Source organism: Canis lupus, chromosome 4, assembly GCF_011100685.1.
Source record: "Canis lupus familiaris isolate Mischka breed German Shepherd chromosome 4, alternate assembly UU_Cfam_GSD_1.0, whole genome shotgun sequence".
Taxonomy (NCBI): Eukaryota; Metazoa; Chordata; class Mammalia; order Carnivora; family Canidae; genus Canis; species Canis lupus.
The window spans coordinates 73,296,085-73,317,481 of record NC_049225.1 but is presented as its reverse complement, the minus strand read 5'-3'; the positions used below and the strand labels follow the sequence as shown (position 1 = coordinate 73,317,481).

At 37.9% G+C, this 21,397-nt stretch overlaps 2 protein-coding genes across 6 annotated transcripts in view; one reads left to right on the top strand and one right to left on the bottom strand.

Annotated features, from left to right (window-relative positions):
• Positions 1-20,757, bottom strand: part of LMBRD2 (LMBR1 domain containing 2) — a 43,961-nt gene extending 23,204 nt beyond the window's left edge. For 2 of the 5 annotated variants that reach the window (XM_038535312.1, XM_038535315.1), the window contains exons 1-7: positions 20,381-20,755; positions 12,161-12,397; positions 11,799-11,896; positions 10,111-10,206; positions 6,890-7,057; positions 5,715-5,925; positions 832-906 (exon numbers count right to left, since the gene is read on the bottom strand). In XM_038535312.1, the coding sequence (XP_038391240.1) occupies positions 832-906; positions 5,715-5,925; positions 6,890-7,057; positions 10,111-10,206; positions 11,799-11,896; positions 12,161-12,334 (822 nt within the window). In that variant the 5' untranslated portion in view covers positions 12,335-12,397; positions 20,381-20,755. Of the gene's footprint in view, positions 1-831; positions 907-5,714; positions 5,926-6,889; positions 7,058-10,110; positions 10,207-11,798; positions 11,897-12,160; positions 12,398-20,380 lie in introns of all 5 variants that reach the window. The other 3 variants (XM_038535313.1, XM_038535316.1, XM_038535314.1) reach the window with 3 other exon arrangements.
• A 75-nt stretch (positions 20,758-20,832) lies between these two features.
• Positions 20,833-21,397, top strand: part of SKP2 (S-phase kinase associated protein 2) — a 33,576-nt gene continuing 33,011 nt past the window's right edge. Inside the window, exon 1 of the mRNA XM_038535323.1 lies at positions 20,833-21,099. Within this exon, the coding sequence (XP_038391251.1) occupies positions 21,056-21,099 (44 nt within the window). The 5' untranslated portion in view covers positions 20,833-21,055. The remainder of the gene's footprint in view (positions 21,100-21,397) is intronic.

Sequence of the window (21,397 nt, the reverse complement as noted above, 5' to 3'; positions counted from 1 at the left end):
AGAATCATAATAAATCCAAGATGTTGGATTTTTAAAAGGCATGGAACAGAAAAACACATGATTTGGGGTCATCTGTCTTGTTAGTTATTCATTACTTACCTGAACTTGGGCAAGTTACTTAACCTCTCTGAATAGGTCTCAAAAGGTAGCATTGTAAGAGAAATGATTAGAGAATTGATTCTCATGACCATCATCTTAGTCAAAGGGAACACTAGCTAATAATCAGCATAACAGATTTAAAATAGAGGAAAAGAAATAGTTCAGTGGTTCTATGGTTGCAAAGACAATGACTGAACAGCTCATTTTTGGAATAATCATTTTGGAAGTATACAAATACCCCAATTCAATCCCAATGCAGTAAAACCTTAATTGTATGGCTTCTTGTTAAATATCTGTCTTAAGTATCTCATAGGGCCATTCATTTTACGATGTACTTCATATATTGTAAACTGACATGCAGGGAGCAAGTGAAAGAGATTACTGAGGCCCTAGTTTATTATAATGACCACATTCAATGACACTTAGAAACTGTGACGGTCCATCTCTATTGCTGCATCATAGCAATCAGTATACATATTAACGTAACTTCTACATCCAGATTTCAATGAAAAATATTGCCAATAATTAAATGTTAAACTCGTAATAACTACTGAACAAATTCTATGTGCAGATTACTACCAGTTTATGGTTAATATTTCATTGAAAATGGAAAGGATATGAGAAGACCTGAGTCATAGGCTGTTCTCATACTTTTCTGATACTTCTATTATAATATTATATTCTACAAATTTGTATGTCAAAAGAAAAAAGATGAGGATTATAATTAATCACCTTTTTAAGAATCGTGTCAACACATTTTCTCAATGGGTGGTTATACTTGATGCTGTCATTCACTTTACGAACCTCCTATAAAAAAGAGTAAGAGGAATAAAAATATTTCCATTTCTATACATCATATGCTTCAAATGAAACTGTTCTAGGTACCATATATGTTCTCACAAGTTTAATTTCAACCCAAATTATTCAGCGTACACATGAAGCTCCATTCACTGATTAAGTTATTGAGAATGTTAAGTAAAAATACAGAATTATAGGATAGCAATACCTATATCCTCATGTTTTTTTACTACTTTCTAAGATTTATTCCCTTATCATTTGCTGACTTGTACACAATGATGAGCAGGCATTATAAAAAAGCCATGAAGGATCAGACAAACTTTGCGATGTTGCACTCCTCCACCTGGCTCAGGAAGCTCAATTATCTCATCATCTAAAATACGGTGAAGAAATCAGAGGAAGCAACAGGAAACAAACATCACAAAGCACCTGCCCCTTTCCAATGAGAGAGTCCTCTACAGCAGTCACAACTACTGACTCATTCCACATTTGTTTATTAAGAGCACACTAATGCCAGCACTGTGCTAGGTGGAAAGTCACCGTAGTCCATACTGGAGAATGTGGTAGGAAGACATGACATTACAGGTCTTTAAAGATGACGGGCTGATGGGATGCCTACGTGGCTCAGTGGTTGAGCATCTGCCTTTGGCTCAGGGTGTGATCCCTACGGTCCTGGGATCGAATCCCACATTGGGCTCCCTATGAGAAGCTGCTTCTCCCTCTGCCTATGTCTCTGCCTCTCTCTATGGGTTTCTCACATAAATAAATAAAATCTTTAAAAAAAAAAGATTATGGGCTGATGGTGAGGTAATAAACAAGTTAGGGATTTTGAAAGGTATAAAGGGGTTGCGGGGGAATCTTTACAACCTGTAGTTCGCAAAAAACAACAATATTCTATAATACTAATGGAATAAAAAAAAAAGAGTTGGAACCACTGTTCTTGGCAAAACAAACGACATGTTCAAGGGCTGGGAGGCAGAGAAACTGACCAGAGTATTAAAAAGCACATTCTGATTGTAGAGTAGAGAATGGCCCTAGGACCATCTGTCATATAGACAAAATTATGAAAAGATATTTATGTCTTATATGACAAAAAAAATCACTTCCCTTATTATATAGAGAGTGCTTACAAATCAAGCAAAGATTGGGAAGACACATAAGAAACTATTGTGAAATGTCTGGTAAGATCATCAAGCTCACTAAAAACAATTACAAATTTTAAAAATAAGAAGTTTTCTGGCAAAATTATATAACTTCTTTGGAAGGTAATTTAGCAATAACTATCAAAATTTAAACTATGTAGACCTTATACTCTGTACCAGTAGACATTGCTCCTGTCAGGAGTTTAGCTTAAGGAAGAAAACACATTATTCAAAAAGAAATGGTATGGAAAATACTATGTAATCCAGTGTGGGAGGCTTTCTGATAAACTTATTACTTAAGCTGAGATAAAAAGAATGAGTAGGAGGTAGGTCAGCCAACCAAAGGAAGGGGCAAGACTATTCCAAACAGAGGGGCAGCCTGTATGAAGGCCTCCAAGCAGAAGTGCATGAAGAGTTTCAAGGAACTGAAAGAAGTAATGTGACCATGGGAAGAAAAGGAGAGTAAGCGCCTGAGCAGCACTTGATCCGGCTGAAGAAAACCAAAGCCCTCCAGAAGGCCTTGGTAACAGTTCATCTGAGGTCAGTTGAGTGAGGCCTAACTGCAGGAGTGTGACAGGATTAAGACTTGGGTTTTTAAAAGACTCTCGAATCATCATTGCATTGTATTACTAAATTGCCTTCAAATTTTGTTGACTTGTTAGTACAACTTTGAATATGAACCATACAGTCTGCTTATAAATTATGCATGAAAATACTGTATTTTTCCTTTAAAATTTTTGAGCCATATTATACAAAAATAAGTACTGAAACAGTTAACTAATGATATTTACTATATCTGTTATAAATTTAAGATTCCTTTAAAAGTTCGTAACTTCCATGAAGTGTAGAAAGTATTTGAAATATTGCTTATTTTCTTCATCTAAAATAATGTAACTTAGACTCCTGACTCTGGGAAATGAACTAGGGGTGGTGGAAGGGGAGGAGGGCAGAGGGTGGGGGTGAATGGGTGACGGGCACTGAGGGGGGCACTTGACAGGATGAGCACTGGGTGTTATTCTGTATGTTGGCAAATTGAAAATCAATAAAAAATAAATTTATTATTAAAAAATAAAATAAATACAATACAATACAATACAATACAATACAATACAATACAATACAATACAATAAAATAATGTAACTTAGGGCAGCCCTGGTGGCTCAGTGGTTTAGCGCCACCTTCAGCCCAGGGTGTGATCCTGGAGACCCGGGATCGAGTCCCACGTCAGGGTCCCTGCATGGAGCCTGCTTCTCCCTCTACCTGTGTCTCTGCCTCTCTGTGTGTGTGTGTCTCTCATGAATAAATAAATAAAATCTTTAAAAAATAAATAAAATAATATAACGTAACTTAGAGCACTGACATCACTGTGCCTCATCACTAGGCAGGGCAAACAGCATCTATGAAGTCAGGCTAATGGGCAATTTTAAATAGTGGCTGTTTCTCCCTCCCCCAAATTCTCCACCTCAAAAAATGACAAATGGTAGAGATGATCTCTTATGCCTCTAGCAAATACCTTTTGAATGGTTTGACACGGCTTATAAGTTTATTAATGCTCCAAAGAAAAATAACAGACACACAGATGAATATATTCATCACAGAGAAAAACATAAAAACACTAAGCTGGTTTTTACAAAACTGTATTTGGGAGATTTTATGGATAAGTGAATAATATAATTAATAATTACCAAAAAAAAAAGGTGATTGACTTTTGTTATGTTAAAAATGTATTCAAAACCAGTCTATTTTGAACATTTTTGCTCAAAGTATTCATATTCTTGTTCCATGCCTTATTTTGCACACCTCCATCAGACAGATCATCCTAAAAAACATAGAGGATCAGGTCTCTTCCCACTGCAGGGTGTTAAAATGATTCCCTACTGCTTTCAAAAGATAGTCTGGACTTTTCAGTCTGACATTCATGGGCCTGCTATTTTGGCTACAACCTGTCTTCTAAATCTTACAAGCTTTGTCTTTTCCACATCAACCTTATGGTCAATTAATTTGGTTTTAAAACCTGGTATCTGACCAGGATGCTGTCAGCTATGAAAATTCTATCCATCCTTCAAGGCCCAGATCACACTTCACTTCCTTTTCTGATCACTATTCAGAAGTGAAGCCTCTCTTTACTACCACTGTGCCTTTGTATCCTTCACATCACATTGGCCACAGACTGTATAATTTTCCACTCTAGACAGTTAGTATCCTAATGGCCAGTTCTGCATGGCACTTAACTCATCAAGAAGACAAGTATTTATTAAATGATGAAAACATTTTCTCAAGCTTACAAATTTGTAGATGTTCAGAAAAACATAAAAGACCCCAAGTTCCCTTGAAACAAATGGGCAAAGAAACTCACATGTGACAAATCATGCATTGTTTGATGGGGGGTGAAAGGGTGGGAGTTCTGCTATGTACGTGGACCTGCTGCTATTTTCAAATCATCCATTAGGGAAAGAAGGGTTTCTCAAAATAAATATATAAATGTATCAAATTAATATTTTGTACACTTTTCTAAAAATTTTTAAATCCCTTACATATGTGTTAAAATAACAAAGAAAGCACCAGTGCCAGTCCTAATTTCTGACACCCTGTTCCTTAGTAGAAGGTTCTTACTTAACAAATAACAACAACAAAATCCATCTTTCTTCAGACATTGATGATTCCTCCTAGTCAAATCGAGGTCTTGCTGTAATTAATGGGATTTACATTTCTTGAAGGAATACTGAATAACTGATATAAGTCATATTCCTCAAACCTGGAAAAACTGAATCTAGTATCAACTTTTAAGGGAAACACTATCAAATTTAAATTATCTTTTAAATATGTTTTCATCGGGACGCCTGGATGGCTCAGCAGTTGAGCTCTGCTTTCGGCTCAGGGTGTGATCCTGGAGTTCAGGATCAAGTCCCACATCGGGCTCCCTGAGGGGAGCCTGCTTCTCCCTCTACCTGTGTCTTTGCCTCTCTCTCTCTCTGTGTCTCTCATGAATGAATAAATAAAATCTTTTAAATAAATAAATAAATATTATTATCAAATATAAATTTTCATATTTTTCCTCAAGAACTCAAATTTTCAAATATAAATTTCCAAATAAACCAGATATAAACATAAAATTAGTTACACATAAATTATTTATTTTGAAAAATGTAGTAGTAGCCATCAGAAGCCTGAGGAAATGTAACAGAATACTATTTGTAGACTTACTCTTACATTTTGAATTGTCTTCTACCATTCTTACATTTTGTAGGGAAAAATGTAAAAAAGCCACACCAGATTTTTCAGTGACAACACATATTCTTCTGTTCATTTATTCATTCACTTAAAAAAAATGGGTGCTGAATATTTAAGTGTCTAGAGGACCAAGGAATGCATGTCAGCATAACCATATAATTGATCAACTAACCTGGGAGAGGGGTGCTATTCAAAGTTATCCCAAAATAACAAGCATAACCCTGCACTGTTGAATATATTCTCGTTTAATCTTTGTTGGTTGGAAGGTAGAGAGGACATCTTGTGAAGCTGAACTGCCAATAAGAAGTCATGCTAATGGATGGACCATTCTGAAGGATCACACATCACCAAATTTTCAGTGTAAAGCCCATCAGTGTGCTAAGAACAACAGCAGCAACAAACCAACCGTGACTGGCTGTAATGTGAGGTTTAAATATGCTCACCTCCATGACATCTTCTAAAGTCTCTTCTGCATCTGCTTTCTCTGTCATCAGTTTGGCTGCCTTAAAATACGTTTTCATAAGCAGATAACCTCTTTTTGCTCCATTCCAGTATGACCGAGGAATTTCTACCAAACCGTACCCCAACAGCAGCACAAGAAGGAACAGGCCCCACGTATTTGCTGCAGCTATCCCGATTGTCTGAAGCTGGTTCCTGAGGAGGAGGAAACATAAGCAGACAGCTGTGACAGTTATTTTTCCACGAAAAATATAAAATAAAGCTAACTAGTGTTAAATCGTTTTTTAGAAAATGGCCCTAAGTGATGGCTAGGATTCTATATGAAAAAAATTATCTTCCAAGCCTCAGTTACTTTTTTAGTGACAGCAGATAGTCTGCACGTTCTAAGAGGAAGTTAGAGTGTGACTGCAGAAATAGAGTTTAACACAGGAAACACTGCTTCTATAATAGTTAAAATTAGAGTCTAGGATAATTCCTGGCAAAAAATATACATATTTTGTCCAAAGAAAAGACAATTTTTTCATTAGGTGCTTTCTTAGTATTAATTAACCAAGAGAAGCCTGAAAAAATTTTAAAGCCTAAAAAATATTTTAACTTACATTGAGGCATACCTACAGGAATGCGATAGTGAGATTCATTACTGCTCCATTACTAAATTTCTGAGATCTATCTCTTCACATATATAGATCACAAGTATAACGCACATTTGTTATTATAATGTCTGAACCTATCATCAAAGAGAAATATGCCTTCAAATGATAGTCAGAACAAAAGAAAAAACATTCACAAATTCCAATGAAAAGGAAAACTAATTATTTTGTCATTACAAAACTATACACCCAAAACTAATATTACACTGTATGTTAACTAACTGGAATTTAAATAAAAACTTTTAAAAAATCATAAGAGTTAACACTTCTAACACATAGCTATTAAACAAAGCATTAGTCCTTTGTCTAATAGCTACATTTAAATATATTATTCCATTTTTTCCTTCTTAGTAAGAGGGATTACTGGGATTTCTTTCTGGGGAACCTATACACATAACTTGACATGTTCCTCAATGAAATGTCTATTTATCTGCATGTATGACTTAAAAATAAATTTTAAAAACTGCAAATATATATAGAAACAATGTTAAGAAGACAAGTTTTCTTACCATTCTAAGTGCAAATGTGGGTTTACAGCTACATAAATTAAAAATGCTCCAAAAATCAGCAAATAGGTGCCGTAATAAATTGCATTCTCAATCAGTGCAGTTTTGATCTTTCCGGTAATGGAAAACCCTCCTGATCTTGCATATGACTGCATAAAAGGTAACAGAATCCTGGACATTTGGAAAAAAAATATGATTAAAGAAACAATTGATATGTCTTCTCATCTCAAACACTAGAATTATGTGAATCTCAATTGTAATGTGTAGTTCTTTTCACAAATAAATATGATTTGAGTAATTATTAATACTGAACAAACTCTAATACATGACTGAGTATTTTGTAATATTAAATTTTGGAGAAAGCAAAGCACATCTCTGGGAGAAAAGGGGGCCACAATGACCAGCAGAGAGTACGACAGTATGAGTGACTTAAGATGAATCTAAGAAAAAAAGACCTTTAGAGTCTTTATGAAGACTTTGGACTGCATTTAGACAATGAGGAACCTTTTTCTTTAAGGGAGCCATGATCAAATTTAAGTCTTTTAAAGACTGATAAGGCTTTAGCAGGAAGAATGGACTGAAAGGTAACAAAATTGGGACTATATAGGAGAAGGTAAGGGGTGGCGATATGGTAAGAAGCAGGAGGGAAGCCTGGCTATGACTACACTGAGGTGAAGTACTTAGGACACATCTCAAACGAGCTGCACAGGAGGTAGTCGGCCATCCAGCTTCAGAATTCAGTAGAAAGGAGTAGAAACACAGATTCAGAGGAGTCCTCACCACATCTGTGGTACTGACATGACATGAGCAGATGAGATTTAGAAAGGTAAATATGTAGAAGGAAAAGGAAAGAGCTGAGGTTGAGCCTGTGAAAGATACTATTTTAAAGGAGAGGGAGAGACACAGGAGGAGGAAGAGCCAGCAAAGGAGACAGAGAAAAAATAGCAGAGAGGTATGGAAGAAAACCATGGAGCAAATGGAGGAGAAAACAGGAGAAGGAAGTGTTTCAAAGTGGAGAGAAAACAATAATCAAATGTTGCCAAGAAGTCAAGTTAATGCAGAACCTGTGTGTATGAGTGATGTGGGGCAAAAAAAAAACAAAAAACAAGGCTTTGATAAGTTGAGGATAGAGTGAGCAATGAGTAAATGAAGATAGTACATGCAGACAATTCATTTGAGAAGTCTGGCTAGGTAGGATATACTGTGGCATATTGATATCACGGAAGATTTTCCAGAAATGAAAAAGAAAAGAACACTGATACACGCAATACAACATAGATGAATCTTCCAAATTTGTGAGCCAAAAAAGGGATGCAGAAAAATACATACCACATAACTCCATGTTTATAAAGCTTAAAAATGGTAAAACTAATCTATAGATGTCAGAATCATGGCTACTTTTGATGGGGGTGGAGTGGCAGAGGTGTATGAGGGAAGCTTCTAGATGTAGCATACACATTATCAATGTTCTATATTATCAACTGAGTGCTAATTATCCGGGTGTATTCACTTTGAAAAAAGTCAAACTAAACACAATTTGTCATTTTTCTATACCAATTTATAATTCAATAAACAAGCCTCCCTCCAAAAATTAAGCTATGATGTACTCATCAATGAGGTTAGAAGCCAGGAAGTTGGAAACGGTTGTATGTGAGAGATTTTTTGTTTTTTTTCTTTCTTTTTTTCAAAAAGATGAGAGAATTGTGTATGCTTTGTTGAAACTGGCAGCTGCAAGTATAGGTAACAAGAGCTGAAGGGGATGGGTCCATATTTCAGGAAGAGAGATTTCACTCTGAAGTCAACTTTGAGAGTGACTCATTCTTTGAGAGGAAGGGAAAAGGATGGGTTGGTAGGTGTGCTGGTGAGAAGCTGAAAGAGCTGCCATCTGATGACTTGTATTTTCACTGTGAAGTAGAAAGTGAAGTCCTCTGCAAGGGGAGAAGGGATTGATTCTAGGACATAAAAGAGAGAGAAAGAGCCACAAAGGGAACAGTAGAGTTTGAGATTTGGAGTCATTAGAAAGACTTACCGTGGATGAAGAGTGAGCAGACTAGAGACACAAAGGAGGAAAGTCTGGCAATACTGGGGGCTCACATAAGTTTAATGAACATGAATCTACAGGGGCACTACTCTACTCTGCTCTGATTTTTCTCTTGCCATGTTCACTAGCTTCAGTTTTAGAGCTTAGTTGCCTGCAGAATATCTAAAATGCTCAGTACGTAGTGAATAATGTGTTTGGAGCACAGCAGAAAGACAAAGCTTTGGGGTGCTGGGTGGCTCAGTCTGTTAAGACTCCGATTCTTGATTTTGGCTCAAGTCATGACCTTTGGGTTGTGAGAGCGAGCCCTGTGACAGGATCCATGCTGGGATGCTGGGAGTGGAGCCTTCTTCTTCTTTTTTTTTTTTTTTGGAATGGAGCCTTCTTAAGATTCTCAGTCTCTCTCCCCCTGCCTCTCCCACCACCCCATCTCTTAAGCAAACAAAGACAAAGCTATAGTAGGTAGAAAGAAACATTTGGAATACATTGTGGCTATGGCAATAATCAGAGCCATATAGGGAAGGTCAGGTAGCAAGATGACCAAAAATGGGACCCCAGGACACATCAACATTTATGAAAATGGGCCACAGAAATAGAACTTGTGAAGGAAATGCAGCAGGTTGGGCTAAGCAGAAAGAAAGAAAACCAACAGACAATGATGACCTTAACAAGAGCAGTTTCATGTAAAACTAGGACTAGAAGACTGAATTGAAGGTCAAGAGAGAAGGCAGTAACTAGAAGGGAACAGTGATAGGGAAAAGTTTTCATTTTCTATTTCTCATTTGTCTGGTTTTTTTCTTTTCATTTCTTTTAAGATAGGAGAGAAACTGAATGAGCAGAAAAGTAGAATGTGCAGATTTATTTTTATTTTTTTTAATTTTTATTTATTTATGATAGTCACACACACACACACACAGAGAGAGAGAGAGGCAGAGACACAGGCAGAGGGAGAAGCAGGCTCCATGCACTGGGAGCCCGACGTGGGACTTGATCCCAGGTCTCCAGGATCGTGCCCTGGGCCAAAGGCAGGCGCCAAACCGCTGCGCCACCCAGGGATCCCCGAATGTGCAGATTTAAAAAAGAGTAACACTTGAATAAATTCTAGAATATGAAGGTTCACGAAGTATAATCTTTTTTTTAACTGTAACCAAATTTAAAGAATTTTTAATCCTTCACTACCACTTACCATGTTAAAAATTGTGATGTCCAATATACTACCCTCCAGAAAATTGGCATGATTCCATCAGGAATGTAACTCCATGGCTTGAAACATGGATGCTGGCTGTTTAATAATAATTTATAGCTAATTAATAAATAATTACTTAAATTATACAATTAATTTGTGCATGGCAAAGTTCATTTACATTCAGATGCAAATTACTGACTCTAACTTCTAAAATTTCATAGAAAACTTAAAACTCAAAGCTAACTACCAAACTAAAAAAACAGAGAGGAAACAAAACAGTTTGTTCTAGAAGAGGAATGCCATTTAAATTTTCAACTTTCAGTGTATTTTTAGTTCTTGAGTAAAAAGACAGCATGATACTCACCTAACAGACTGAAAATGTGACAGCCTTTAAAAGGGAATGTGTATTGAAACTAAATCTTTGATTTGATTGCCTTTAAAATACATACCCCCTAAAAAAAATACATACCCCCTAAAAAAAAATTAAAAGAAAAGAAATACATACCCCATTTGAGGGGCTGGTTATTTTCCAGGGAGGAGGGGTAGGGAAGCAAAAGACATTAGGTGATTAACTCCTGAAACTGGAGCCCTAACTAATCAGTCACTGCAGCACAGTTCCCATAGACAGAGACCAGTATCTGTAAAATTCTGTTTGAATTTTCTGAAGATACATGCATCTGACCACAGTATCTTCCATTAACAGTCTTCCTAGACCCTAAGTATATCATTTAGCCCAGGAGCTTCTAACAATTCATAATGGTTACTTATCTAGATCCAATTTTTAATGTGCTTCAAAGGAGAGTAATGTTTCAAATTTACCCTTATTCAGGTTAGATTAAAAAAAATAAATAAATAAAAGCTGCAAAAAGAAGCATGCAAACACTACCTAAAGCATTGTTAAAAGCTAGTCAACATTTATTAAAGTTTTTTACTTGGAAGTTGGATATGAATTTACATAATCTTTCAATGATTTGAACTTTATTCATTCTTGGTCTAAAAGTAAAAATGATTTCAGGGTGCCTGGCTGGCTCAATCAATAGAATGTGCAACTCTTGATCTCCGGATTGTGAGTTTGAGTCCCATGTTGGGTACAGAGATTACTGGGTGTTATGCTATATGTTGGCAAATTGAACTCCAATAAAAAAAAATATGTAAAAAAAATGAATAAATAAAATTTTAAAAAAATAAAATCTTCTAAAGAGCAAAAATAAAAAATTAAACTATAATGATTTCAAAGGATGCACAATATGAAAGGAACATCCTACATATAGAATAAGCTCCTTACCCTTTATACAACCTTATAAATCAGGCAAAAGAGAAAATGAATGCCCCATTTTTTAGACCAGAGTAAGACTGAAAAGAAAAATAGCCATTGGAAGTCACATTCTTAGTAAGAGGCAGAACCAGGGCTAAAAATGATCAGGTCTTCACCACATTTCTCCTTAGTGTCTACTGAAAGGCTTTGGGTACCAATAAATATTTAAAATTTATTTAAGATTTAAATTTAAATAAAATACAAGGTAATTAAAAGTCTACTAGCAAAGGATAGAAGGTGGGGTAGTGGGGTGAATAGAGAACAAGGATCAATTTTTATAAATACAAAATCCTAAAGGTAAGAATTGATAATTTTAAAGCAATTTTCCTCTACCCTATTAAAATAAATAAACAAAAAAACAGGAAGCAAATACCTGGGAACTGGGGCAGCAGTTGCATATAATCCTGTGATGTTGCTATTCTCAGGAGGGCTTGAGTTTGCAGCAGCATGCTTGCACCGATTGTATATAGTCTAAATGAACACATGGTTTAAAAGTGAAAAAGTGAAAAATCAAAAGGTTACCAAGTACTTAAGGGGTACTGGAGGGTACCAACCTATCCACCAATTACCTTCCTGTCTAGGCTTTTTAATGATTAAATTCCTACAGTAAGATTTAAATACAAAATATTAAATATAACCTTATATAACTTAGCTCTCTTAAGAACTAACATATCTCAAACATGCTGTATGATTAAAATTGCCTTTTGAATTGCAAAACTCAGTTTCACCTCTTACCGTACTAACATCCAGAGGCAATATGAAGACGATAAGAAAACAGAGATACCAAGCTAGTAGTGTTCCAACAATTACGAGTCTATGCTGTTTCTTGAAGTCTCCATATCGATGAAGTAGGAATAACGCCAGAAAAAAGACAAAAACAATCTCAAGTCCCAAAGCTGCACCACTCATTATTGAATGTTCACTCTGACTAACCAAAGTCACTCATGTACAGGTCTGGGTCATATCTGTAAGCTGGAAAAGAAAAAAAAAAGCAGCATTAACAAAGGAAATAGCCACTTGGAAAATTCCTAAATATTTACTAATGTATTAATAAATTCTTTAGAAAATTATTAGGCTTAACATTGAACTACAAATAAAAGGAAAAGGATAATTCCTACTCTCAAATATATATCTTATTTTTTAAGCAGATCTTTAAAAACTCACATAAATTATATCTTCAGGAAAAAGGTTATCCTAATGAAAATTGCACTTGTTCTCAAAATATTACAAAATAAGAATACTGAATGTGAATAGTTTCAATACCGTGTCATTTGGAGTTGGTTCCTTAAGTTCTAAGTCCCAACAGAAATTTTATACAAATACACTATTGACTAGATCCTAGGAAACTAGGTATTTTGTAAAATAAAGTTTTCTGAGTCATCTGTAGCCCATTACTTAAAATGTTCCAAAAGAGGGAGAGGCAGCATGAAAAAGACCATTTGAAAGTAACATTTCCTTTGTGTGAAAGTTTTATTTTTTGTGATAATCTTGTCTAACAAATTTAACAACTTGAAATTCTTATTTATTTACTGCTTCACAAAGTACAGTTAACCCTTGAACAAAGAGGTTTGAACTGTATGGGTCCACTGCTACACAGATTTTTTGATAAACAGACTACTATAAATGTATTTTCTCTTCTTTATGATTTTCTTAATAACACTTTTTTTGTAGCCTAATTATGACTGATCAGTTATAAACTTGCTATTAGCTACAAATATTTTTTTACAATGGTTGTCAATTTTTTAGCCTGATTTAGTACTTTAAAATCTTGTAGATGAATAAACAGAATTATGGATCCTTTATTCAATAATAAAGAAATGATTTGGTTATATCTCTTCCCATTTTCAGTCCATCAGTCTCCTATTCTTGCTATAAACAATTCCTACAAATGTAGCGGCTTAAAACAACACTCTTATATCATAGTTTCTGTGGGTCAGATGTCCAGGCACAACTTGGTTCAACTAAATTCTCAAGATTGAAATCAGTGTCAGCAAGTTAGCGTTCCTCTCTGGAAGACTCTGAGGAAGAATGTACTTTTAAGTTCATTTAGGCTGTTGGCAAAATTCAGTTTATGTTTATAGGCCTGAGATCTCCATTTCCTTGCAGGCTGGCATTTGCCCTTAGTTCCAGAGGCCTTTTTCCAGTCTTTGCATGTGGCCCTGTGTATCTCAAGAGTTAGCAATGGCTTGTCAAATTGTTCTCAGGCTTGGAATCTCAGATGTTCTTTACCCTCAGCTGGGAGAAAATTGCTTAAAAGGGCTCATCTGGGGATCCCTGGGTGGCGCAGCGGTTTAGCGCCTGCCTTTGGCCCAGGGCGTGATCCTGGAGACCCGGGATCGAATCCCACGTCGGGCTCCCGGTGCATGGAGCCTGCTTCTCCCTCTGCCTCTCTCTCTCTCTCTGTGTGTGACTATCATAAATAAATAAAAATTTTTTAAAAAAAGGGCTCATCTGATCTCATCAGGAAAATCTGGATAATTGAGTCAGATTTACAGGTTCCAATGATTAAGGCATAGCTATCTTTTGGGGGCGTCTATTATTCTGTTTACAACACCATCTATTTCTGTTCAAGCTGAACTCTTGTTGTTTTGTTATGACACAAGGTTAGGCCTAGAGGTCCCATTAAATTGGAGATGAAAATTGAGGTTTTCCTAATCTGAGATGAGAAAATAATAGTTTTAAAGTCTGTATCTTTGACCTTGTACCTAAATTCAAGTGAGGAATTATTTTTCGTCAGAATGATAGCATTTTCCAAGGTTCCTTATGAATTCCTAGCCTGTTTTAGTTATTTCAATTGAATAATTTTGTGTTCAAAGCTAGGGGCACCTTATTCTCTAACTCAGCTAGTTATTTGTATCTTAAATTCATAAAATCACTGTCAGTTAAAATCTAATAAAGATAAATATTAGACAACTCAGGTTTGGCTTACTGAAAAAACTCCTCACCAGGGAGCATAGCAATTTGACAATACATACCAAAAACCTTGAAAAAGGCACATATCCTTTGTCCTAGCAATTCCTCTTCAAATAACTTAAAGGAAAAACAAGATGGGAACAAAGATTTATCTATAATGTTCCTTTTCATGGCAGCATTATTTAAACAGGAAAACCTAGAAACAAATGTTTGTACGAAATAGTCCAGGAAGTCTTAAAGATGTCCTCTAGTCTCATCACTGTCCACTGCCTTTTTGAAAAAAGCAGCCAAGGGTTTCATAAATCACTAATCCTGCTAACCTGTCGACTCATGGGAGCAGGGATCTGCATGCAGGTTCCCTGCCCATGAGTCAAGGACCACATAACAGCAAAACTCCATTGCAGAAAGTGATTCAAGGAGGCCACCAGATTCCCCCAGTCTAGAAGAAAGGGGAGATCCACAGGGACACTTTAGAGATGTCAAAAGGGATGGGAGTGGGCCTAAGGGAGTATAGTATGCATAAGAAACACATGGACAAATATACATCAAAATGCTAACAGTGGTTGTCATAAAATAGTAAAGAGAGGATTGCTATATTCTTCTTTGTGCTTTTGTGTATACGTGTTTTTAATTTGAAATAATGAACATAGGCTATTTTGTAATTTCAAAATTATTTAAAAATCAATGTAGTAATACGAAAGTAAAGTACATGGCAAATAGGAAACGAGAAATTCTGCCATGGTTTGAAGTGCCTAAAGTCACAACTATTTTAAAATACGAATGTTTTGTTATACTCTGGGAAACCTGGGTTCCAAATCCTAACTCTATTTAATTGTGTAATTTTATGCAATTTAAACTGTTACATGAGGATAAATAATCATTACACAGGTTGCTATGAAGATCAAATGAAATACAAAAGTGAAACACCAAATAGGGAGTTCTAGGCACAGAGTAGATCCTCAATAAATGCTAGTTGGGAATCTCCACCTCCTCATATAATGTGCTTCTAGAAAATAACTAGTTGCTTCAAAAGTCTCAAAGCACAGGTTTACTCTAAATAGCCTCCTCTGCCACCATCTCCCCCCACCCTCCCAAATATGAATGGATACCAAATGCTTTTTGCTTCTCATTCTCTGCAGTTACCAGAGCCTGGGCCTCCCCTGATTCCTACAAAACAAAAAAATTATCTTTGCTCCAAGAAACTGCTCCCGTTTCTTCTCTTGACAAATTGAGATTACCTCTTCAGGTCTACAAGGTAACCCAAACACTCCTTCAACTGTCTGTTGGAAAGACAGAACACATTTCAGAGCCATGTCAAGAAGATGTACTAGGGGATCCCTGGGTGGCTCAGCGGTTTGGCGCCTGCCTTCGGCCCAGGACATGATCCTGGCCCAGAATCAAGTCCAGCGTTGGGCTCCCGGCATGAAGCCTGCTTCTCCCTCTGCCTGTGTCTCTGCCTCTCTCTCTCTCTCTCTCTCTCTATCGTGAATAAATAAATAAAATTAAAAAAAAAAAGATGTACTAGATGTCATGTAGAAAGATGATACCATTTTTCTAGCACATGATCAAAACGGAGGTGGATTAGAATGGATCATTTGCTGACCTGCAACCATGTATATATAGCTGTGCAAAAATATACTCAAGGGCAAAAGAGGAAATATGCCTCTGATGGCAAAACTGGTCCTTCTAGTAATATTCCTCAAATATTAAAATACTGTGTTTAGGCTAGATGACAAAAATGAAAGAAGACCATGCAAAAATTTGGAGGCAAATCAAAATCCAGTTCCATGTGATTAGAAATTGAAAGAGAAATTTAGAGCTACCATAGGTTGGCATTAACACCGCAGCAGCAAATGTAGATTTTACTCAAAATAAAATGCCAGTTCATTCATTCAAATTTTAGTGCTTGATATCCAGATATAGTCTATCTTTCAAAATATCAGTTCTGAAAATCTTTGAACACTTAAAATCCAATTTAGTCATTTACCAATTATCGAGATAATCATACAATGCCTTTCAAACGCCTTACATAATTAGCTTGTTAATGTTACTGACTTAGGGTACTACTGTTTCCCAAGTATTTTATGGCTGATAGTGTTTTTGTTGTTGTTGTTGTTGTTGTTGTTGTTGTTGTTGTTGTTTTAGGCTAACCACTCTTTAAGTGGAAAATTTACAGGTAAGGTAATTTTGGAACTTGAAGCATCCCAAAGATCTTCAAAAAGAACGAGAAAGAGAAGACAAAGAAGGATAGAAGGAAAGATTTGTGGTAGCAACTCCACAAGAGATCACAGGCAAAAATTCCGTTCAAATAAAAAAAAAAATTCTGTTCAAATCTAAGATTCTGAAACTGAATGAAAAATTTCTAGCCAGAACTCAGTGATTAATCAAACTCTGCATAATCTATGTATCTTTATTCAGAAATGTGAAATAATAAAAACTAGGAGACAATTCAAGATCTGAATAATGAAAAACTGGAAGTATCAGAACTAGATGTGAATGGTGAAAGTCAACAATTCTCTACCACCAATACAATGTTAAATCTTCAAAAAAAAAAAAAAACTATGTTAAATCTTCCAAATATGACCACCATTATTCCGTTTAAAGATTTCAGGTACAGGGGGAATTCAGCTTAGGATACAATAGAATACCACAAGAGAATGTAGCTCCTACTCTAAAAATACAAAATAGTTGTAATATTTTTTGAAGCCATTTTCAAAAAATGAGCTGAGTTGCTAAACCAACCAGGTAAACTGAATTCCAGAGTGTGACAGGCCCTTCTGAAGACAGACAGACATGTACAAAGTGCTTAACCTTTGTTAAGACATGAGAGAGAGAGAGAGCAACCCTAAAAGCAAGTGAGAAGAAAACAACTAGAATTGTAATGGATTCTTAAAGATTTCAGGTAAAGAGATTATAAGACTTATTTTGGTAATTAAAGAATAATCCTTAGAATCTTTCTTAATAATTAAAAAAAGAAGAGCTAACATTTAGCATGAGTTTACTAGATTCCAAGCATTATGCTAGCACTTAACATACTTTATCAAATTAGACTACACAACCCAATAAGAAAGGACTATTAATATCCTTGTTGAATAGAGAAAAGGGAAGAGAGAGTAAGTGGTTTGTCCACATTCCTACAGCCAGTGAGTGGCAAAGCTGGGATTCAAACCTACTCATCCTCACTACAATTGGGATACTACACAGTCTCTTTTCGAATTCAGACATACTTTATTAACCCAATTTAAACTCTTTAAACAATTTCTTTTGGTCAGTTTTCAGAGTGAGCAAATTTAAAACATTCTATTAGTTATTCCATTACATATATCAAGATAGAATGCTAGAAAAGAAGTGTTTAATATAGAATTTAGCAAAGACTTTTAACCTTCCAGGTAAGATTGCTATTACTTAAGGGTAATATATGACTCTAATCTACATGGGGAAGCTAGGAGAGAAAACATAGACCAAATTAGAATAGGGAAAGGACCCTTCTGTTACTCCAAACTGTCCATCACAGCATTAAACTATAGAGATCTAAGGATCTAAATTAATGGAGGGAAAGGATCCTTTTGAAATTTGGCAGGTAAAAACTTCTTACTATGTAATCGTTCTTAGCCTTTTGTTCCCCACAGCTAAATAATATGAAAAAAACCCTAAAGAGTTCTTTAAGGTTTATTTTATGCTATGATAGAACTAAGCAAAAAAGTACATCACTGTTCTAGTTAAATATAATCTCTTGTCCTATTTGATTTTCAAAAACACTAATGTACTACTGGAGATTATATATATATATATATATATACATATAATATTTATATAATTATATAATATATATAATATACCTTTCACTTAAAATGGGACATGGAGTGTAGTGGGTGAAGATTAAATAAATAAAATTAATCAGCAAAAAAAAATAATCCGTATCAGTAGCAGTCACAATGAATTTTTGAAAAGACCAGATAGCAATATCTATGTAGCTGATAATCTCTTCAATGAACACAACTCCTTTTATCAAACAGACTCCCATGTACCAACGTAAACTTTTATTTACTATACAAAGAGATCGCCATGATTAGAATAATGCAGAACAAAAAAATGATTGCTATTTCAGTAAAGATTTCAGTAAGTTAAAGTATTTTTGCTACCAGGGAAAACTGTTAGTAAAATATCTATTCTAGAATTTGAAGACTGATTTTCTAAGTTGACAGGCTCTCTTTGAAGTCCTATGGAGAGTCTCCTGTCCAATTCAGATATTTCAAGTATTCTGAGAACTAGAAATGTTCCCTGGCTCCTGGAAACTACTTGTTAAATCCTGCTACCAGGGGGCACTAGGTGGCTCAGTGGTCCAGCGTCTGCCTTTGGCTCAGGGTGTGAATCTGGGATCTTGGGATGGAGTCCTCATGGGTCCTCACAGGGAGCCTGCTTCTCCCTCTGCCTATGTCTCTGCCTCTCTGTGTCTCCCATGAATAAATAAATAAAATCTTTAAAAAAAACCAATTCTGCTATCAGGATATTTCTCATCTTTTTTGAGAGGCAGAGACATAGGTAGAGGGAAAAGCAGGCTCCATACAGGGAGCTCAATGTGGGCGTCGATCCCTGCATAGCTCAACCATGGAGCCACCCAGGCGTCCCTATTCCTCATCTTTAAATGTAAAATCATCCCATTAGATCTTCCTAACTATAAGATCTACTTTACATTTAAAAACTTTGTTAATTCTCATCGTGGCATTTAAAATATTTTTTCCTTGTTTTTTTTCTCCATTAGCATATACATAACCTTCCATCCTACTGCCTTTATATATATATATATATATATATATATATATATATATATACATAATTATGTTCTCTAATGAGTTACAATTTTAAGGGAAGGGATGTATATTTCAAACTAAGGCAACTGCTCTCTTCTTAGCCAAAGTAACATCAAAGTAACTTTATGTAAAAAAAAAATCAGAATATTGCATTTAAAAATCTTTTCCATGACATCAGTTCAATGAATCGTGAACATTCAGCCTACTTCCACCTCGTTTAAATGAAAGTCCATGTGTGAGCATATCCCTTCTGTACATCAATTCCACTTATTTTCAAGAAAAACAAAAACAACAACAAAAACAAAACAAAACAACTAAAGGTTCGTGAATAGCTTAATCGAGAATTGGTCACTTTTCAAGCCAAGCACCAAGCACCGAGCCTGAAACCAGCACATACCTGGGCAAGAGAGGTTTAATTCCAGCAAAAAGGGAATCATTTTTAATGGTCTGTCACACTGGTTATTTATTTTTTATTATTATTTTTTTTCACACTGGTTCTTGAAGGTATTGTCGTACTGCATGCTCAAGCAATACTCTATTTTTGTGATGACTTAGCAGAGGGCTCTGCTTACTTCTGAACTTGATCAATCCTCTCCTTTTTTTTTTTTTTTAATTTTTTTTAATTGAAGGTTGGAATTTATTCCCCTCTCCCTTCCACTGTTCTCCAGGGGTCACCGTTTGTGGATTTCGCACGGTCATCCGACCTGGAATGCGGCACACTCCCTGCTCTGGCCGCCCCCAGGCTCTCCCGGGCGGCGACAGGCTCGCAGCAGCTCGCCTTTCAGACGGCGACGCCGCCGGACGTCGTCGGCGGAGCGCGAGCAGCCCAGCGGCCCCGAGCGTGGCGCTCCACGGCCCTCACAGACCTACCGACCGTCCCCTTAGCTGTTCCCAAGCTCGTCTGGGCTGCCAGGGGGCTGCGCAGCTGTCCCACCGCACACCGTGGCAACCGCCGTGTTCTCCTGCTCCCCTAAAATTAAGCCACCGCCTCTCCTTCCAACCGCGCTTTAGTTTACAAAGCGCTTCCACAAGCGTAATCTGCCCCTCACGTCAGGCGTGTTCTCGGGAGGAACCTCGGAGCCGTAGTGCCTACAGAACAGGCACCTGGTGACCCGCAGTGCTAAGGGTCACTATCTCCCAGATGGAGGAAGCAGCTTCGCGGCGGCGGCGGCGGCGGCGGGGGGGGGGCGGGGGGGCGCAAGTGGGACGCCCGCGGCCCTCATCGTCTCACCTGGCCGGCGGACCGGGCTGCCGCCTCCACTCGGTGGCCGGGAACGAAGGCCCGCGGTGGCGGCGGCGGCGGCGGCTCGGGGTCTCCGAGGTCCTCTCGATCTCCGCCAGCGCCCGGCCTCAGACCGCAGACCCCACAGGGCTCACGCCCTCCCCATCAGGCCAGACAGCGTCCGCACAAGGACCGGGAACCCCGCGTCCGCCACAGCCGTCCCGGACCTGCGACCGGCGATCCGGGGCGACGGCGGTGACGACCACTAGAAAGGCCTGCAGGCTCCGGGGTAAGGAAAATCCGTCCCCAGTCAGGCGGCTGACATTTCCCAGGCAGCCGGAGCGCCGCCCACTTCCGCTTCCCCGCCTACCGCGTGGACGGCCCCGCCTCGCGGGCGCGGGGGCTTGTGGGTATCTCCGAGGCGGGTAAAGTCAGCCGAGGAAGGACGTCGCGCAGAGCCGGCGGGACTACGAGGCAAGACGGAAACTACAGTTCCCGGCAGGCAGCGGGGCGGCCGACGGCGGCGGCGGCGGCGGCGGAGGGCGAGTAGAAGAGCCCTCGCGCGCGCGGCGAGGATGGAACGTTGCTAGAGTTCGCGGGTCTCGCTGCTGGGGGTCGGAGCTGCACGCCTTGAGCCGCCGCGCGCCAAAGCGGGAATCCCGGAGGCGTGCAGTTCTGCAATTAATGCACGCGTTTAAAACTCCAGAAGCTGTGGACGCCATGCATAGGTAAACCGATTGCAAAAGGGGGCTGAGAGTGAATGAACCGCCTCAATTCTTTTAGGCCGCGAATATTGCTACGCGCTAATACTGTTGTGAATGTTGTAATTGAATCGTTGCTCAGCCCCTTCTTTGGGAAAGTGTGGGGGGCCGGATGCTTTAGTGCGGTGATCAGCGTGCGGTTTTTGCCTTCCCTTATTGAGCTTTCCTGCCGGTGTACGTTTGCCCCCCCCCCGTCCTCCCCCCCCCGCTTGTCTGTTCCCTCCACTTTAAGACATTCTTGAGGCCTTCTCCGTGATCGTAAATC